Source organism: Pocillopora verrucosa, chromosome 7 (genome assembly GCF_036669915.1).
Source record: "Pocillopora verrucosa isolate sample1 chromosome 7, ASM3666991v2, whole genome shotgun sequence".
Lineage (NCBI taxonomy): Eukaryota > Metazoa > Cnidaria > Anthozoa > Scleractinia > Pocilloporidae > Pocillopora > Pocillopora verrucosa.
The window spans coordinates 17,568,199-17,586,395 of NC_089318.1; the positions used below are offsets into that span (position 1 = coordinate 17,568,199).

General features: G+C 38.8%; 3 protein-coding genes and 1 pseudogene across 4 annotated transcripts; 1 reads left to right on the forward strand and 3 right to left on the reverse strand.

The window, feature by feature from the left end:
• Positions 1-347: 347 nt before the first annotated feature.
• Positions 348-3,020, reverse strand: LOC131784873 (UPF0764 protein C16orf89 homolog). Its single transcript, XM_059101701.2, has 4 exons — positions 2,774-3,020; positions 2,121-2,549; positions 1,196-1,528; positions 348-685 (listed from the first exon to the last, which is right to left on the reverse strand). The coding sequence occupies exons 1-4, from the start codon at positions 2,997-2,999 to the stop codon at positions 570-572; spliced, it is 1,104 nt and encodes a 367-aa protein (XP_058957684.2). The 5' UTR covers positions 3,000-3,020; the 3' UTR covers positions 348-569.
• Positions 3,021-7,440: 4,420 nt separating this feature from the next.
• Positions 7,441-9,340, reverse strand: LOC131784863 (mitochondrial genome maintenance exonuclease 1). Its single transcript, XM_059101692.2, has one exon. It carries the CDS (start codon positions 9,200-9,202, stop codon positions 7,979-7,981), a length of 1,224 nt encoding a protein of 407 aa, XP_058957675.2. The 5' UTR covers positions 9,203-9,340; the 3' UTR covers positions 7,441-7,978.
• Positions 9,341-9,428: 88 nt separating this feature from the next.
• LOC131784804 (RNA transcription, translation and transport factor protein) lies at positions 9,429-15,339 on the forward strand. Of its 2 annotated transcripts, none has more exons than XM_059101635.2 (8): positions 9,429-9,563; positions 9,728-9,852; positions 10,757-10,856; positions 11,684-11,779; positions 12,875-12,963; positions 13,191-13,253; positions 13,711-13,771; positions 14,887-15,339. In XM_059101635.2, exons 1-8 carry the CDS (start codon positions 9,500-9,502, stop codon positions 15,039-15,041), a joined length of 753 nt encoding a protein of 250 aa, XP_058957618.1. In that variant the 5' UTR covers positions 9,429-9,499; the 3' UTR covers positions 15,042-15,339. The 2 variants fall into 2 exon arrangements, with proteins under 2 accessions (XP_058957618.1, XP_058957619.1); XM_059101636.2 differs by having other exon boundaries at positions 12,878-12,963.
• A 485-nt stretch (positions 15,340-15,824) lies between these two features.
• LOC131784803 (tetraspanin-33 pseudogene) lies at positions 15,825-17,778 on the reverse strand (annotated as a pseudogene).
• Positions 17,779-18,197: the final 419 nt, after the last annotated feature.

Below are 18,197 nucleotides of genomic sequence, written 5' to 3' on the forward strand. Positions count from 1 at the left end.
AATTGGCAGATGGCGTGACAGCTTTAGCTCAGCTCTATGCTCTATACTCTCATAGAGCACGCTCTTTCAACCAATGACAGCGCGCGTTATATCCGAACTTTATTATAAAATCCGTTATATTCATTAAACGATTAATAAGCTCTGAGACATTTACGTAATGGAGTAGAAAAATTGCTCAAAACGTATCTTTGAAACCCTAACGGTTGCTGAAGACTACAGTTTACCACAAAAATCGTTCTAATAATACCTAAATCGCTTGAAAGAGAGCACTAGACGGCTCGATAATTTGATGGCTTGGGTCATTTAATGCTTCAGACATTGAAAGCATGGGACTGCTTTCTTTTATTTATTATCAATCACTTTTTTTAAGCTAAACAAGCGCCTCTATCTCCCCTCCACACTTCCCAACCAATGCTGAATTTTATTAATAAAACTAAATAATGAAAACCCGACATTGTGATGTGGGTGGTGAGGTGGAGTCGAGATAACTATCCGTTGTTTACCTTCCCCGAGCTGAAGGAGGGTCAAAGAGGAGAAACGAGAAAGCCTTTTACCAATGACTTTAGTTCTTAGAATTCGCCAGCTTTGGTCGAATTTACCATCAGCTGCTCGTTATAAATTAAGAAACGAAGGTAAATTGACAGTAGGGCTGTGCCAACTCCAGTGATGTGTGACTCGCATCCATCTGCGAATTGAAAGAATCCACACTGTAACGATTAACTTAATTTCACCTCACAATTTATATAAAATACCTGGCAAACAGGCAGTGAGAATAGACGAACTTATCAGCCAGAGTTACTGCATTGATACAACACAAAATTTTCTTGATTAACTCTTTGGCCCCAGCTGGATTGACAAGCATCCAACTTCTCTTTACAATATCACCCCTGAGTCAAACATCAAGGTCGCGAGAATATAGGAAATGATCACTTACTAAAAAAGATCTAGATTGTTAGATAAATTCTCCTTATCAGTCTAGGAGATGTATAGAGAATAGTATGGAGAATATGTTTACTCATAATCTCACGATCTCACCTCGTGATTCTGTCAATTCTTATCAACTGTCATGAGCTGTTTGAACGCAAACGTGATTGTCAATGATGGTGAATGATGGCTGAATCTATCATCAACCATCTTCAATTATCACGAATGTTTAAACGGGGCTTTATTTTTATTGATTGCGCTCAAAACGTACCAGACAATTCTTTCCCCACAAGCAATTTCCTCATTGTCTTCCAGCCCTGTTTTCTATTTAATTCCTCCTCATTTTCGATTTCTCCATAACAACCATTCGGTCGCTGCCAGCTTTTAATAATCGCCAACCGATGAGGGGTTAAGAACTCAAAGTATCCAAGCAGGCCACACACAACACTTTGCTCCATCATTAAATCAGCGTCGATCCGCTTGAAAGGACGAACTTGTTCGACCAATAACAGCTGAGTGTAAATATTGGAGCAAATCTTGTCGTATACTTTTTCCACAGAGCTTCTGAACTCTTCCATCTTTCTTGAGAACTCATACAGGCATCCTGAGGAGAGAATACATCAATAGAATTATCAATCAATTTATCAACCCAATACATCCTGTTATCAGCTGATTAGTTAATGAATTGATTAACGGCTAATCTTTTGAAATAATTCAACTAAAGCATTAAGTAACTTAGCAACTAAATAATTGATAAGTCAGCTGGTCAGGTTCGTTCGAAATAAGCAAATCAATCACGTGTTCAATTCTTTCAATTGACTCATCAGAGACAGTCGTTCAGTTGATCAGTCAGTCAGTTGGTCAGTCTGTTAGTTGGTCAATCAGTCATTCAGTCTGTTTGTTTGTCAGTCAATTAGTCAGTCGGTCAATCAATGGGTCAGTCAATTAATCAGTTACCTAGCAGTCAGTGAATCAGTGAATCATTCATTAATTCAGTCGGTCCGTTTGTTATAAAATCAGTGAGTCAGTCAGTTCGTCTGTCACTCACATAGTAATTAAATCAGTCAGGGGGTCAATCAGACTGGCTGTAAATTGTCAACTGGTCCGCCTTCTGAACTAAAGTGATAGCCACTTATATTGCCAATATCTTTGCTCAGTTATCGATACTGTCTCTCACGGCAAAGACGGTTACTAACCTCTTTGCTCACCAAACATGAAATAAAGTGCTTGATGTGTCAGCACGTATCCAACCTCTCCCGGTCGCATCATCACTTCCAAGCATTCCTTAGGCATGTCACACGGCCTACTCCCATATAAGGCACTGCCAAGTAACCTGGCCAGGCAGGGCTGATACTCATGCAGAATGTCATCTGAAAGTTTCTTATTGTCGAACGGTGTTACGAGTTTAGGGTTTATTTTCTTATACTTTTTTATTGTTAGCCAGGGCTGTGACACTGTGTATCCAACCATTTTGAAGTAATGCCTATCTCTGCGCCTCAGTGAAGCCATCGATTTTGAAACAATTTGAGAGACTAAATGCTGAAGTTGAACGACTTGCTTGAGGATGCAATACTTTATCAACGCTGTAGCAGTTTTCTTTTGTCGGATTAACTCATGTAAAATACCTGAACAAGAAAACGTGTCGATTATGTTCGAGAGGCTAGGAAATATTAGAATTATTGGCGATTTTAGCGCCTATCACGGTAAAAAATTACGTTTCGTTTAACCTAAAGCCGAAACAAAGTGCCAATATAGGCCTTTCGTTTCAATTTAAGAAACCTTTCAAAAACTAAGGAAAAATCACTTCTAATTAAGTTACTTGTTCGCTTATGGAACACTCTGTTCTTACCTTCAGCGATACGAAGACCAAAATATGCGTCTAGGTTTAAATCTTCGCCATTTTCTTTGTAAAATAACACTGCTTTTTCGAGAGCCGCTAACACGGGTGTCGCGTGGCTAACAGTACAACTTTCATCTTTCCTAACATTTGTTTCAGTGATTACTAAATGAGGAAAAATTGTGGAGAGAAGGAGAAAAAGCAACGACAACGTCATCTTAATGCAGTAAAAGCCCATTCTTCTAAAATACTTCGAATAAAAGAGAAGTGTCGGCGCAATATCCCAACTGAACTGTATGTCTTTGGGTAAGATTTTATATGCTGGCCAGTCAAGCACCGGTTGTTTTCGACATTCTGTGACAATGGTGGAAACTACTGTCATGTAAATCTTGAGAGCAAAAGTTCTATTGGTTATTAGCATAAATGTTTCGATGTTGCCATAACATAACGGGTTTAAAAGTGACGCTAGTTTCATCTTTCGGGCTTTTTCGGTCATCCAATTCCAATTTTAGACTTAAGCATAGAAAGTAGCATTTAAATCATGATTTATGTTTTTTCTTTTAAAAAAAGATTGATCGAGTGGTGTGATCGAGTAGTCCCGTTCAGTGAGATCTTGAAAGGCTGTCGTCAGAGAAGTTAAATTTTACGTTCCGGTTTTATTCCTGGGCGGAATAAAAAATGGCAAAACATCGTAGCTCAAAAATATCGGAAAACGGAAAAACGCAACTAACAATAAGTCATTGTGACTCCAAAGGGTACATTTTACATAAGGATTTTTGGCTTTTATTCCGCAATTTTTTTTATGTTTACTAGAAAGAGGAACAGATGAAACCAAAATGTTCTATAAAGGATCAAAGATTGACACCCAATTGATTCATCCTCTGGCTGTTTAGGAGGACCGAGAAATTGAAATATACCCTATACCATGCTACTATTTTAGATCATTTCGCCGACCGCGAGGAAGTCGATCTCATTGCCTTTCAAAAAAAAAAAACTTGTGTATGTAACCATTTTAATTTAAAAATGCAGGTGACTTTCGTTTGCGTTATGTGAATCTATATGCTTAACTAGTTAGCAAGTCTTTTCACTTGAAAAAAGACACGAACCGGATACGCAGGTGTGCTCTTCATTCCGCACCCTCTCGACAGAAATTAGAATTTGAAGTACAGCTGTCTCTCACCTGCCATAGTCATTCAGAGACGGGTCTTAAATTTTTTTGAGCTAAAGGAAAAAATATATACCTACCCTAGATGTCATCTAATCGAAGTTAAAAACCACCAATTGGAGATAAAATGCTCTCCACCTAGCTATAGTGGTAGGCATGGATCACGTTATATCGAGGTTTACCTATAAGGGACTTTAAGAAAATTACGAAGGCGACGGCAACGAGAATGTAGCGTGAACGCCATCGTAAACGGTCAACGCATCGAGATATCAGTTAAAAATCTTAGAAGAAATAAGTTGTGTTTTTTTGGTGACGTTTTATCACACATCGCCGTCCTGAAATCATATAGGGAGTTTAAGAAAACCAAGACGGCAACGTCAACGGGAAAGTCACCAAATAAAAGGTTTAATGAGCAGAAAAGTGGCTGTGCACGTACGTAGTAAAGCTTTGTAAATTTCTTTGCGTCCTCTACAAAACAACAACGCGAAACGACCAAACTTTGCGTCGTCTGGAGAACATGAACGGCGACGGTTAATTTTTTAAATTCCTATTTCTAATTTAACTCCGTGTTCCATATTCAGTTTCGAGATAGTTTTGACAGCAAGAAACAAACTAAATGACTGAAGAGTATCGCGAGGTTCGTGGGTAAAATACAAGTTCATTTTTTAACCGACGTTGTCTGCGGTGTCGCCGTCGTCGTTTCCTAAACTCTCTTATAAACTCCCTCGTAGTTTTATTGCCGCAGAGTGAGCATTAATTGACTGAGTGTGAGGGCCGAGCGGATGACCAGGAGCCTGGTATCTTCCTGTTAGGCCCGACCAAATTCAATCAGTGAGTATTATAGCATCTGACCACTAAGTTGCAAAAATTTTTATATTTTTTTTACCTAAACAGGACACGATTTCATACATAGGACGGAAGCGCGCTGGGTAACTATTAAAAATATTCTACACATACCCCTTTTTTTTTCTTTCTGTCAGAAAGAGCCTGAAGGTCAAAATTTATCGAAAAACACAACTTCTTTTCTTAAGTCTGTTTTCATTTTAAGTTTACGTCCACAATACTTATTAACATTCGTGGACAATGCAAAAGAACCATGCGAGTGTGGACCGAACGGAATTTTTCAGACCGGCTCGCGGCTACACACTTCAGCTGAACGGGGATCTCAATGGGATGATGGCTTTTTAGGCTGACAGTTAAAATTTTACCGGATCAATTTACGGCTCATGGTCAATATCTTTTCATTGTGGTCACCAGAAAAAATGTTGGGTTAATATTTTAATCGACTAAAGGTTAAATTTGTAAAATTATTTCGTGTAACGGATAAATTTTTTGGCACTTTTTTTCGACCAACAGTCAACTTCATAAAGACACTCCCGAAAGGATCAGACGATAATTAGGTATAGGCCTAGGGTAACATGGCTAGTTTTACATTTTATGTTTTTCACCTGTATCCATCGTGCCTGTGTTTATGTTGAAATTTTTATCACCTCTTCATTTTTCCAGTTGCTATATTCCATAGAAATGTCAGTCAAACTGACCTTAAAACAACAATGAGAATAGACATGTTGGTAAAACAGCCGAGTTCCTTTCCTCCGATCCATATATGCTAATTTGTAGAACTAAATATTCCTCTCTTTCTGAAGAGGTCTTCACGCTGCATCGACGATTTATGTTTTTCACTTTCAAATGTAAGTTAATAGGTAAAGCCGTCTCGCAACAGTGAAATCGCTTGTAGATTTTAGTGGTTCACTGAGATTTTTAGGCTCCAGATACTGAACAAGACGAAGAACCACTACTTTCTCGTTAATTTAAGAAACGGCTTTCAGATTAGAAATCGGTCTGAATTGCTAAGAACTTCATTATTGAGGGAGGAATTCTTGAATAAAGAAGATAAAATAACAGTTTTCAAAGACGTTAGACGCTGGTAAATGTTCATGATTCAGTTCAAGGGACAGGTTGAAAATCTTGCAAATTACTGGCAAAAGTGTACCAAGAGGACGTAAACAAAAGGTAGCTTAAAGAAGGTCGAGGCAACAGGACTTTTAGAAATAAGGTTGAGGGGCAATTTTTGATAGTTCTTGAACAGAATTACATGAAAATCTGTCCAAATGACCATGTAAAGCTAGGCTCCTCTTGAAGCTTTAGACGTAAAGAACACTTGTGTGTCTATAGCTGACGCTCGTGAGATGCTCAAATGTCGTGGATGAACAAAGTAATGAGTGATGTAAAATGGATTCATTAATTTGTATTGTAAAAATTGGTTAACTCAGTTGCTAAATAAGAAGCCTTAATTTATACCTCAGGTTTTCCTAAGTTCAGTCACAAGTCGCCGTACGTCAAGGATCTAACGCGTGTGAGTGAGTGCCAACCTTTTCACTTGTAGCTTTCAAGAACTGGTTTTAGACCAGGAGAGAATCTTTTGGTAAAGTAAAGAGTTTTTCTGCATGATTTCCAAATGATTTTCACTTCCTTTTCACATGCATGTGCGCCTAAATTTTGCCGTTACAAACGCCCGAGCACTCACAGACATGCATCCACCTTTGAAACGACATTATAACGTTTCGAATTTATCAGAAGCCGGTGGAGTCTCGAATTTTCATTATAAACATACTCATTGGTGATCATGATTAATCCTTTGGGAAATCTGTTCTACCTCCGGCAACTCTTGTTGAAGTCTTCCTAATTAGCTCCAGGCACTCAGCCTCACAGTAATTGTTCACTGATTGAACTATTGTAACTGAACGCATCATAACAGGAACCAATTTTGTTTCTTCCGATTTTCCGCGAAACAGATGCCAGATGTCTCAGCTGTAGTCAATGTTTTGGGTACAGTACATTTCACAACAGAACTGTATATAGTATAGTATATATGTATATAGTATGCACAATCTTATTGGTCAATTCAAATTCAAAGCCTGTGCTTTTTCAGGCTATGAGCTGCTTCAATGACGATAAGAGCAACTAGGAACTGAACTGAGCCGACAGTTAAATGAAATAAAATTTTACGCTCCAAACTTTGGCGTGTTTAAAGATTTAAGGCACATTCAAGTCAAATTCATTGGCAAATCAATGACAAGTTTCGTGTAACCTCACGTGTGATACACCGAAGGATGATCCAATGCGGTAAATGCCATTTACTGTAGTGTGTGTAACCACACCTTTTAAGTCATCACTACTCCAAGTACAATTGCTTAACAAATTGGCCCCTTACTTGTGCAGTAACAAAATCTCAGCTCTCTTTTCTCTATCTCTCACTGATCTGTATGAACATTTAGAAGCTGCTATCCTCACAGTCTAACTCAAGGATATTTTGATGCAGCTTCCAAACTGGATTTTTTTAGTACGTCTGAAGACATGAACTGCCTTCGTTTTGCAATTGTTTCGTGAGTGAAATAACCTAACCAGACCTGAGATGTCAGTGAAATGACCTTAGACCTTGGTGAACTGGTCCTTAGCAAAATTAAACATAGGACCAAACAACCAGTTACCCAACCCAACACATAACAAGCAGTGAACCTTCCAACATAATTTTAATAGAGATAGAAAAAATATGGCCTCTGGAGCAAAAATCTCCTCCAGCCCTAGCAACAAATGAAATATGCAGTAGTATTCTGGACTCAGGTTTGCTTGGAAGGAGAGCTCTGCGTTGGAGCCTTAAATTGGGTCATAGGGTCAGGTCAAAAGGTCAGTTCACACAGTTTTACCCAGTCAATTTTTTTCTGATCCAGAAGCACCACAAAAAGGGGTCTTGTAAAGTATCACAGATTGCTAAGAAATGTGTTGAGGGCAGGAGTTACTTGTAATGTACAGAGTGAGGTTCTAACCAAGGGGGAGGTAATATTTATGACCTCCCTTAACCTTAAGTTACTACATCTTCCTCCACTGGGCAAAGGAAGTAAGAAGTATATGGGTGAATGATTTAAATAAATCTTGCATTAATGTATACACTGATGAGTTTTGTTTCATTCTTCCTGAAAACAGGAAAGTGTTGGAAGATAGTACCCAATCAATTTTGAATCTCAGGTATGGTAGAACACATTGATATTTTTTCAAGAGGCATCACTTTTCTCTGAAACACTTTCTGCTTTTTCTTTGTACTTCAACACTTTAATCAGCCACTTTTGCCAGAATTTCTCACAGGTATCTAAGTCCATCCAATGAACATCTGCCTCTGAGCCATCATGATGAGCAACAACAATCAAACAACTTGTTACAGGAATCCTCATAACAGGATGAGAATTGATAGCCCCTGCATAGGCCACCACTTGAAATGGAGCATCAAAACAACTATCCAGTGTTGGTCTGGGGTTTTGTGATGTTTTCCATTCGATCAGACAAGGTACCCCATTATATATGGCTAGTCCATCAAAAGTGCCTGAATAACCAATAGAAGAGTGTGTTACATACTCCTCTGTGGCCAGCACTTTGTCCTTTGTAAGAAGCTTTAAAATCCCAGTTTTGGAGACGCTTTTAATCAAGCTTGAAACAAGTTCTGGAAACTCCCCTGTCTCCTCAGTCTTTTTGTGAAGAATGTCTGTCATGCATGAGTGAAATTTTTTACCACTTTTTGCTAATAAATTTCTGTACTCATTAAACATTTCCTCGCCCATCTTTTCTATCTGTTGTTTCTGCCAAATGGCAATCATGAACCTGTTTGATGCACTATTCAAAATGGCTGAAACACTTGCATTTTTAGCCAAATACATGTCTCCTTTAACTGGAAATTCCCCTTGTTTTGTTTTATCTGTTGTACCTTTGTACTCTCCCACAGTCTTTGTGATAATTCCTTTTGATTTCACGGCTTTGTGTAATTTTTTCACCTCCCCACTTATCCACTGACCAGGGGACTCGGTAGAGCTAAATAAGATATTATTTTTATCTAGCTTTAGTCCAGTTGGAAGAAAATACTTTTTGTCACCCTTTACCGGGGTAAAATTTTCAGAATTTGTTTGAGCTATGAAAGGGAAGCGCAGAACTGAATTCGGGTTCGTGAGTTGAAGCGAGTGAAATTCCTTCAAATCACTAACAAGAATCGAAGTTTTGTTGTTCGCTTTTATACCACATTTCTTGCAAAGCTGTTGTAGCTCTCGCCGATTCATTGTTTCAAGTTTATCGAGGTCGAACCAAAGTTGTGAGGTCTTGTTGCTGTCTGTATGGGTACTTCTAGAGGATTGATCACAGCCGCTGTTCCCTGCGAACCTCAAAACCCGTTCCAAAGCGCTCGAACAAGGATTGACACCACGATATTGTAGACATCTCCATAGATGAACCATTTTTTCCACTTATGCTTAAATGTATTCTCAAGTTATTTTTTGATCTTGGAAACACACACTTCGTCGCAACAAAATCCTCTGTAAAAACCGCGGGAAATTGGCAATTACGCGCAATCAATCTAAAACACTAATTGTCTGTGTTCGTCCGCCATTTTAAAACTTCAGTGAGCCCGCAGTCAATTCTCGCCCTAGTCCCTTCTCGTCTGCAATACTAAACAAACAATTATTTACCCCACGTTTTTCAAACGCTCGTTGTACGATGAGAGGAACTTAACAGGAATTCACTTACGCAATCCTATGAGCATGTTCAGACGAAAACTGAAAGCCTTGGGATATCATCACCCATCATTTCAAGTAAACAGTAAGTAACCTGTAGTCAATGTGAAAATATTTACAAGAAAAAATTTTTGATTTATCGGCCCGATAGTTTTGTACAAGTACAATACCATACAACGCTTCTGTAGAATTTGGGCACGTCATCCCATAACAACGTGGCGTCATGTAAATGTCTTGTTTAACCTTCAGATGAAGATGAATTCAGAAACCTTGTTGTGTGGCTGGAAGACCAGAAAATTCGATATTACAGAATAGAAGAGCGAGAGGAACTCAGAGATACAAAAAAGAATGAATGGACAAAAACTTTTAAAAAGGTGAATATTTCCGACCAAACCGGAAAGAACAGTTTCCGTAGTGAAATAAAGAGGTTTGATGGAAATTTTGCTCGGAAAGTGAATGCTTATTCATGTCTTTGTCCTTTGAGTAGTCCAGAAGAATTGTAAGCTCGAGTGAAGTTACACGTGGAACAAATAATAATTATTAGATACATAATTTATTGGTTTTTTTCTTTTTTACGGTCAAACGGACAAGAAACTTAGAGGCGGTTTAAGGTTAAGCGCATGTTACCCATTGGAACTTAAGAAAAAGGTTATTATCTGGGAAAATTAGGAGAAATTATTTTGCAGTAGTCACAGTATGGGAAATATCCCAAGATGGATGGCCTTGTGTGGTCTCAGGCTGTCTTCAGGTATCAATTTCCAGACTATTTTACCCACTTGAAAAACAACCTAATTACCTCTTAACCTGCAGTGCCAAGTGCATCTTAGTAGGGAAAGCAAGTTTAAGTGCTGTAAGCTAGGGGTTGTTTGCTGGACCTCCATGTTTCAGTTTAGTTGAAGATTAGAAGGACAATGAGGAAAGATGGAACACTGAGGAAAGAGAAAAAATTTTCCATTCCTCACCACTCCCCTCTCCTTCATCTTGCTTAATGTCTAACCTCACGGTTGAATTTTTTCTTTCTCTAGCTTTCCTCTGCTTTAAAAACCTAAGACGGTAGCCATACTTTTCACAAAGAAATACTTGGTTCTTGCTTGCCTAAGAACTGATTGCCCCGTGGGCTGTTAATACCTTGATCCCACATTTTATTTTTGCTCTCCTATAGCTGGGCTTATTGGCTTGATATTAGACAAGGTCATCATTTTTTTCTCTAAAAATGGTGCTGATGCTTACTGAACTTGGGACTGAAAAGAATTTAAATTTATTAATTTTTTTTTTCAGTATTTAGATGATCTGCAATGCCCTTTGGATTTTTCACAAAAGCTCAGTGTAGTTGACTGGTTACTGTCTCATGCTGTGAGAGTTGAATATGCTGAGAATGGTTGGTAGTACTTCAGTCACTCTTCTTTTGTAATTAATAGGTTCCTCATAGCCATAAGTTAACATCTTCTTTCCTCTAGCTCATTCCCAATCGCCATGAAGTGTATGCACAATGTCATAATGCCTTCTATGCGTATATGCATGTGATAAGCTTAACCCCTACACCCTAACATCAGTTTGTATATTCTCCATACTGTTCTCTATACATTTCCCAAGGTACTCACATGGAGAATTTGTTTAACAATCAAGTGCTTCTTTACTTGATGATCATTTCCTTTATTCCTGTGACCTAAATATGCAATTCTGAGGTGATCATGTAAGGAGAAATTAGATGCTTGTCACTCTTAGGGTTATAAGGTTAACAAAGGAAAAATAAAAACTGCAATGATTTGCAGATGATGTGGTAGCAGAAGGTTATAAGGGCTGGATCATGGGTCAAGAGTTCTGAGCTGGGTTGTTCAAAGCTGGTTAAAGATAACCCAAGGCTAGAGTGAAAAATTAGATTTGAAAGTTTCAAGAGAAAATTCATTCCAATACCATTCCTTTTGTCTATAATTTGAGGATTGGATGTATAGGCCTGTAGCCCTAACCCTTCAACTCCCAAGATCTCATTAATAATTCTCCTTACTGTCTGCCATCTAGTTCACGTGATGCTATTTAAAGAATTTGGTATTGGATCAACCAATAACCCCCTAACTGATATTTTTCTCTATTCTCATCATTTCTCTGCTTGATATTGTATTGATATTGTAAGGAGAAATTCTGTCTTGGTCACTTGTGGGAGTTAAAGGGTTAAGGACAACTCCTTTTTTCTTTACTCTTCTCTAGCTGAAATGTACAATGCAGTTGGTCAAACTGTCAAGAAAGAAGAGGTTGAATTAGTAGGAGAGAGTTCACTTGATGACAGCTTGATTAATTTGACTGGTATGAATATTTCTGTTGATTTTATTTGATAGAAACTATACATTCTGCACATGGATGCTCATATTCAAAGTCTATGGTTTGGGAAAACAGATTTAAAATGCATGTAGCATGGCCGTCAGAGTTAAATTAAGTGAAAGTGTAAACAATAACATTTGCAAAAAAGAACTAAGAAATTGTCCAGAGATTGAATGAGGACTTGACCCCCACCCATACCCTTCCCTCCTTCCTCATCTTGCATACCTTTGGTTGTGTCTCTTTTTGAGTCAGTAATTTGGCTGTGTTATGAGCATGTGAGCCTTGATTGACAGTGTACTGTAATTATAGTGTTCACCTCCTGCAACTGCAGCCTGGCTTTGGTTCCAGGGCCAGGCATCCTGTATGGGTCGAGTTTGTGGTTGGTTCTTGTCCTTGCTCTGATGGTTTTTCTGGGCATTCTCCAGTTTTCCTCCCTTTGCAAAAACCATCAGTGTCATAGTCATTATTGTTTTCATTGTCATCATCATCGTAATAGCAAAAAAAATTTCTTTGATGTCAGCTGTGAAATTCTTCACACAAGTAGGTCATGGGTGACAACCAATCATGAGGTGCATATCCATAACAAACTGCTAATACCCAAGTTGCAAAAGGAGGCTAGGTGCACAGGAACTGAAATTGCAATCGCACCTCAAGGTGCTAGAACACCCCACTGACCTGCCAAACCTACAACTAGGCCCAAGACCCCCCACCCTAAGCCCCCCTTATGAGCATGTGTCTCACTAAAGCCAGATGGCTTAGTAGAAGGGAAAAATAAAGTGAAATAAAATGACTGAATAAATAAATAAAAAATAAATTAGTTAATTGATATAAACCCTCAGCCAAGAAACCTTGCAGTCAAATATGCATGCACTGATAAGGAATATTGTAGGACAAGGAATGAATGCAACACATGCTGTATGAATTCTAACAGATGGCTAAGACGCTAACAGAACGTCTGAAAAACACTACCGACCAGATTTGCTCCTAGTGGTTCACTATATATGACAGTCAGTCTCAAGATTCAAATATGGACACTATAAATATATGAAGCTAATGTACTATTTTATTCTTTAATTATAGTAGATAATCCAGATCTTAAAGCTGGGGTAGCGTCTTTGTCAAGACTTCTTAGCCTACCAGAACACCCTGATCATTTTGTTTTACTACAGGTAAGTGTGAGAGTTTTTATTAGGTCATCTCACCCCACAGCTGGTATTTGGCAGATATGACAACTAAGTTAATGGAGAAAGATGTTACTGAATGTCCCACTTAGCAAAGTATTTTGAAAATTTAACTGAGCCAGATTTTGACCGCACGAGCCAATTGTTTCTTTTCTGTTCTTTTTTTTTTTTTTTTTTTTTTTTTTTATTAATTTTTTTGGCTTTTATCATGGCAGGCTATCCGCTCACTTATTGAAGGCAAGCTATCATCATTCGCCTCCAAGACTAAGAAAAAATCGGCAAGTAGCTTGAGATTATTTTTTTAGGCAAAACTTATTCTTAATAAATAGATATTTTGAAACAAAGAAATCAATTGTTTTAAGTGAAGGAGTGATACATGCACTGCACTGAAACTGTTTCATTTTAACATAAAGGAGTTTTTAGTGGGGGAAAGTCAAAGATGATCATCAGAGCGAGCATGCTATAAATAGGTTAGCCTCACCCCGTGGTTTCAGCTCAAATGAAAATTATGCTGTGCTAATGTTATACAATGGCAAAGCGAAGCATTTTGAACTTCAAATTTACCTACACAAATGATGGACAGACACTTAGGTCAACTCTAACTTTGAAATTTGTTAATGGTTTTGTTAGTTTAACACTTTTAATAGTTAGCGGAGTAAAAAAAATCTTGTATACTGGTGCTATTGAATTATTGAATCATTTATTTATTTGATATTGGGTGTCTTTCTGTCATAGAATCAAAACGCTGAAGATGTAATTCCTCTCCACAAAGTTGACTTGGGATTTGACACAGGAGGTTTGTGTTTCCTTATTTCCAGCGTCTGCGTTTATAGTATTTTGGGGCGCAAAGTCGGCCTTTAATCCAGCCTTTCGTTGCAGTAGAGAAGAAGGGCAATCGCTCGATCGAAACTTGATCACACTTCAATTCCGTTTCAGGTATTTCGGCGTGAATAGATTTTTTCGGTCGGCGGAGTATTTTTTTAGTAAGCTTGTCATCAACTCGCTGTGTTAAAACTAAGTTTTTTTTTTAACTAAACCCAATCCTCTGTTTTTAATTAATTTACTGTCTCAGACAAAACAGATTGTGTTACTGTTCTTTATATTTTAGTCTACGGAGGAAATTGTCCTAAAATATCGATTACTACTGGTGCGATTTTTAGATTTGCCCATCCGTATGAAACCTACGTGTACTGATGTCAACTGAGAGCAGTCAAGGTTGCCATAGTCATACAAAACAACGAACCATAAATAATAATTTCACTTCATGACAATCCTAAATAGACTCGGACCTACAATTTAAAGTGGAAGAACTCTGTAGGAAGGGACAATGCTTTTAGAATCGTCACGCGAACATTTTACTATTCTGATCATCATCTTCTTGGTGTGGTCGGAAACAAAGAGCGCTTTGGTGGTAATGTTTCCTCAACTTTACTGCCTATTTACAGTCCGTAAGTCTCATCTTTCTTCAGTATTTGTTCCTTCGGGCGACTGGACTAAAATTTCGGGCTCCACGACTCGGGTTCTGGGTGAGATGACTTTGAGCGAGATGACTGTCGAGGCAATTTGGTATTATCAACTCCGTTGGTAACGTTAATTGGCCACCGTTAAGAGTTTCCGAGCTAACGTTTCGAGCGTCAGCCCTTCGTCCCTTACTCTGACGAAGGGCTAACGCTCGGAACGTCAGCTTTGAAACTCTTTACAGTGGCCAATTCACGTTATCAACTCAGTTGATGATACCAAATTACCTTGTTATACTCTTCCACAAACGCAGCTCTACAGTTTCTTCAGAAACTTACCCCTTTTATCAAGTTGACTCTCGGGCGACTTGACCGGTTATCGTCGGACCGGCACGGTACACGGTAAAATTGTAGCGTTTTGCTAATGTTCTAATCTCTATGCTTTTTATTTCAGACTCTGCAGTTAACGAGGCCGCCAAAATAATCAGGTTATTGCACGTCACAGAATTACGAGATCTCCAAACGCGGATTAACGAGGCCATAGTAGCGGTTCAGGCCATTACGGCTAATCCTAAAACAGATCAGTCACTCGGGCGAATTGGCGTGTGATAAGTTGGTTTATTGTGGAGCACTGAGTACCAATCAGGGGCTGTTAGGGCTTCGTGCCCTCTTATCCAGGGTCTTACCTACTGCTTTATCCTTGTCGCGCAAGAGAGAACTTGGATTCTCTCTGATTCTCGGAGAAACCGTAGCTTGGTTATGTCCGAATCTAACGCGTATGAAAATAAATCACCCATCATAACTGTTGTTTTTTTTTACAAGATCTGTTAGCCTTGTGGCGTTACGCTTCGCATATACGAATGTGGTATACGAAAACAGAATTAAAGAACGAGCATCTTTTGGTTAATTGCTGTATTAATCATTTATTTTTGTAAATGCGGTGTTGTCTGTTTCCCGACCAATTACCGTCTCAATCATTGAAAGACATTTCTAACCCGTCAACTGCCGTAAGTGAGTTACGCGTACTCCTTCCTACCTAATCAGAACGTTTATCCGGCAGAGGGACTGAGAAGAGATTAATTTGTCAGGTTATTTACTAGAAGATGCGTAGCAGCTAGAAAGGAGAATAAGTCATGAGACCCTAGGAGTTAGAGAGGTGTCTTGCACACTAATCCGAGCAAAAACAACAGCTCGGCAATGATCCCGGGACTGCAAATGATTCCAGACCGCGAATGGTCCCTAAATTGAACCGCTGACCTCTCGCGCGCTTGTCGGAAACACTCGGGTTTCGCTTTCTCGCGTCTCAGCGCTAATGGGAGCCTACTCACAAGCAACTGGGACATTTCGACGTTTTGACGCCAGGCAAATGTGATTATTATAGTGAAATTAAAGAACATTTAGAGAACCTGCTTTTAATATTATCTTAAAAAACTTGATAGTGAAGAATTATAGGCATAAGTGGACTTACTAGGGGGGATATATTTTAGCCCAAGTCAAACAATTGTCTTTAAATTTGACCAACTGCAGACTGTCATCTCACGCTGTTGAGATGTTTGACTTGGCCAACTGCCATTCAAGCGGGAACTGCCAAGTTCATCTTCACCCACGGCGAACCGACTAACTCCCAACGTGTAAAGAATTCCTCAAAGCTAATTGGTTCATTGTCTTCAATCAGATCATCTGATGAAGTTTTCAATACCCCCTGGTTGGGTCAGTTTAAGAGAAGGGTCAGTAGTTTCTCTCGATTTTATCTTAAAAGTGCTTAACATTACTTGAAGACAATGTTAGGTGAAAGGAGAGACTCTAAGCTACTACTGGCATTGATCGTGATATGGTTGCTTATTGAAAATTAAAGTACTTGCAACATGTATACCTGATTACTGTAGCCGCTTTCGCGATCATTAGCATTCCGCAATAGCGGAAGCGAGGATTATTTTAAACCACACACTATATGTCAATAGTTTTAAGAAATAAATATTTCAAGTCGAACGACACCACTACTGCCGTTGGAATAAAGGAAACTAAATATGATAAATAAAGAAATACGTAAATATTAGTACGTGGACAATTACGTTTTCATCGCGTGAGATGTAAGATTTTTTTTAGAAAAATCTTTAAAATCTGTTTTAAATAAACAAAAATTGATTAATCTCCTGAGGGTTGCTTTACATCAAGAATTTGTCTTCTGAACATGCCTGCAAGACACACCGTTACCAGCTGTAGTGATACTACACCAAAAGACAGCCCACCGATGAGAGCTAGGTTATCTTTAAACCACTTAACTGAGAGGTTTAGGCAGCCTTCCTCATGAATCAGATCTTGGCGGTCAGACGGACTCAATTTGTGTATATCGTACCCACACTGGCGGTTTGTCTGTAGGTCCTCTGTCTTGCAACAAGAGAAGGGAACTCCACAAGCGGATACAGAAGGAGCCGAGCAGTTGAAGTAAATATTCGCCTCCCAATCGGTGTAAGACCGTGAGCCACAACAACCCAGCTCTGTTTGTGCTGTGTCAATCAAGAAATGAAGATCGGGCTTTGTCGGATCTCGGTAAAACACAATAGCGTTCTGGAGCTTCTCATCGATATTTTCCTCCAGTTTATCACTGTTAACGAAGCCAACTATCCCGCAGATGACCTCCATAATCAATAGCACCGTAATAATCCCTGCGTAAAATGCCAGCAGGCAGGTATTTTCCCTCAGAGCGCCGATGCAACCGGTAAATGTTAAAATAAACATAAGACCCCCAAATACCACGAATAGCACGGCTGGGTCATAATACAAGTCAGTGAGCTTGCTGTAAACGTCCCGCTTTTCCACCATCACAAAAATTCCAATTCCAAGCACAATAATGCTCAAAAACCAGAAGAGAACATTGACAAAGAAGATGATGTATTTTAATATCCTCGATGGATCTTCCTGGCGCGAGTCTCGTGGATGTACTTGAGTCATCGTTGCGTCCAATTCTCAGACGCCGTTCAACTGCAGTGCTAGACTTAAAAAAACATCAACGAACAATTATGTTAAGAAAAAAACTAGTTGAACTTCATACTTGCCGACGCTACGCTCGTCATGCTACTGCACGCCAGCAAAGTTTAGATCTAGCGTTACAAGATAAACAGATCGTTCTCATCATAAGTCCAACCATTTCTTACCTTTCTCACATTCCAGTGACTAAACACATCGAAGCCATCGAAGATGATTTTATAGGTGAGAATTGAAACAATAACGGCAAAGCTTATGGAAAGTTTAATTGTTTGCTTCTCGCGCGGAGATTATTACATGTATACAAAGAGAAAATGCAAATGATCCTTCATGCTGCGTGACCTAGGATTGTGAAACCTAGCAACTGTCAAAATAGAGTTGTAAATACACGTCAATGAGCCCAATATGTAAGCTCCTTTACACGCGTTGTTTGGTCTTGTTACGCCACGCACTTACCAGACTAAAAACAACGAGCTTTTTAGTGCCATTTTTTCACATACACAATATTTTGAAGCATGCTTCCCTTCAAAGACAACATTTCACTCAAAGTAAGGAGTTCTACGCGTGTACTAGAATGTTTTCTCTTTTGCTCCGGTTTCCGATTTTACTTCCTGTTTAGTTGTATTGACGTCATAGTTTTTAAATGACATTTATGTAAATTTTTCAAAGCTTTTTGATATCTGATGGTTTGATTTGGATGTGGAAACCCCACACCATGTCATCTTTTTGTTTCAAGAATCCTAAAATATTTGTTTTGGGATATTTGAGGCAGCCTTTTAG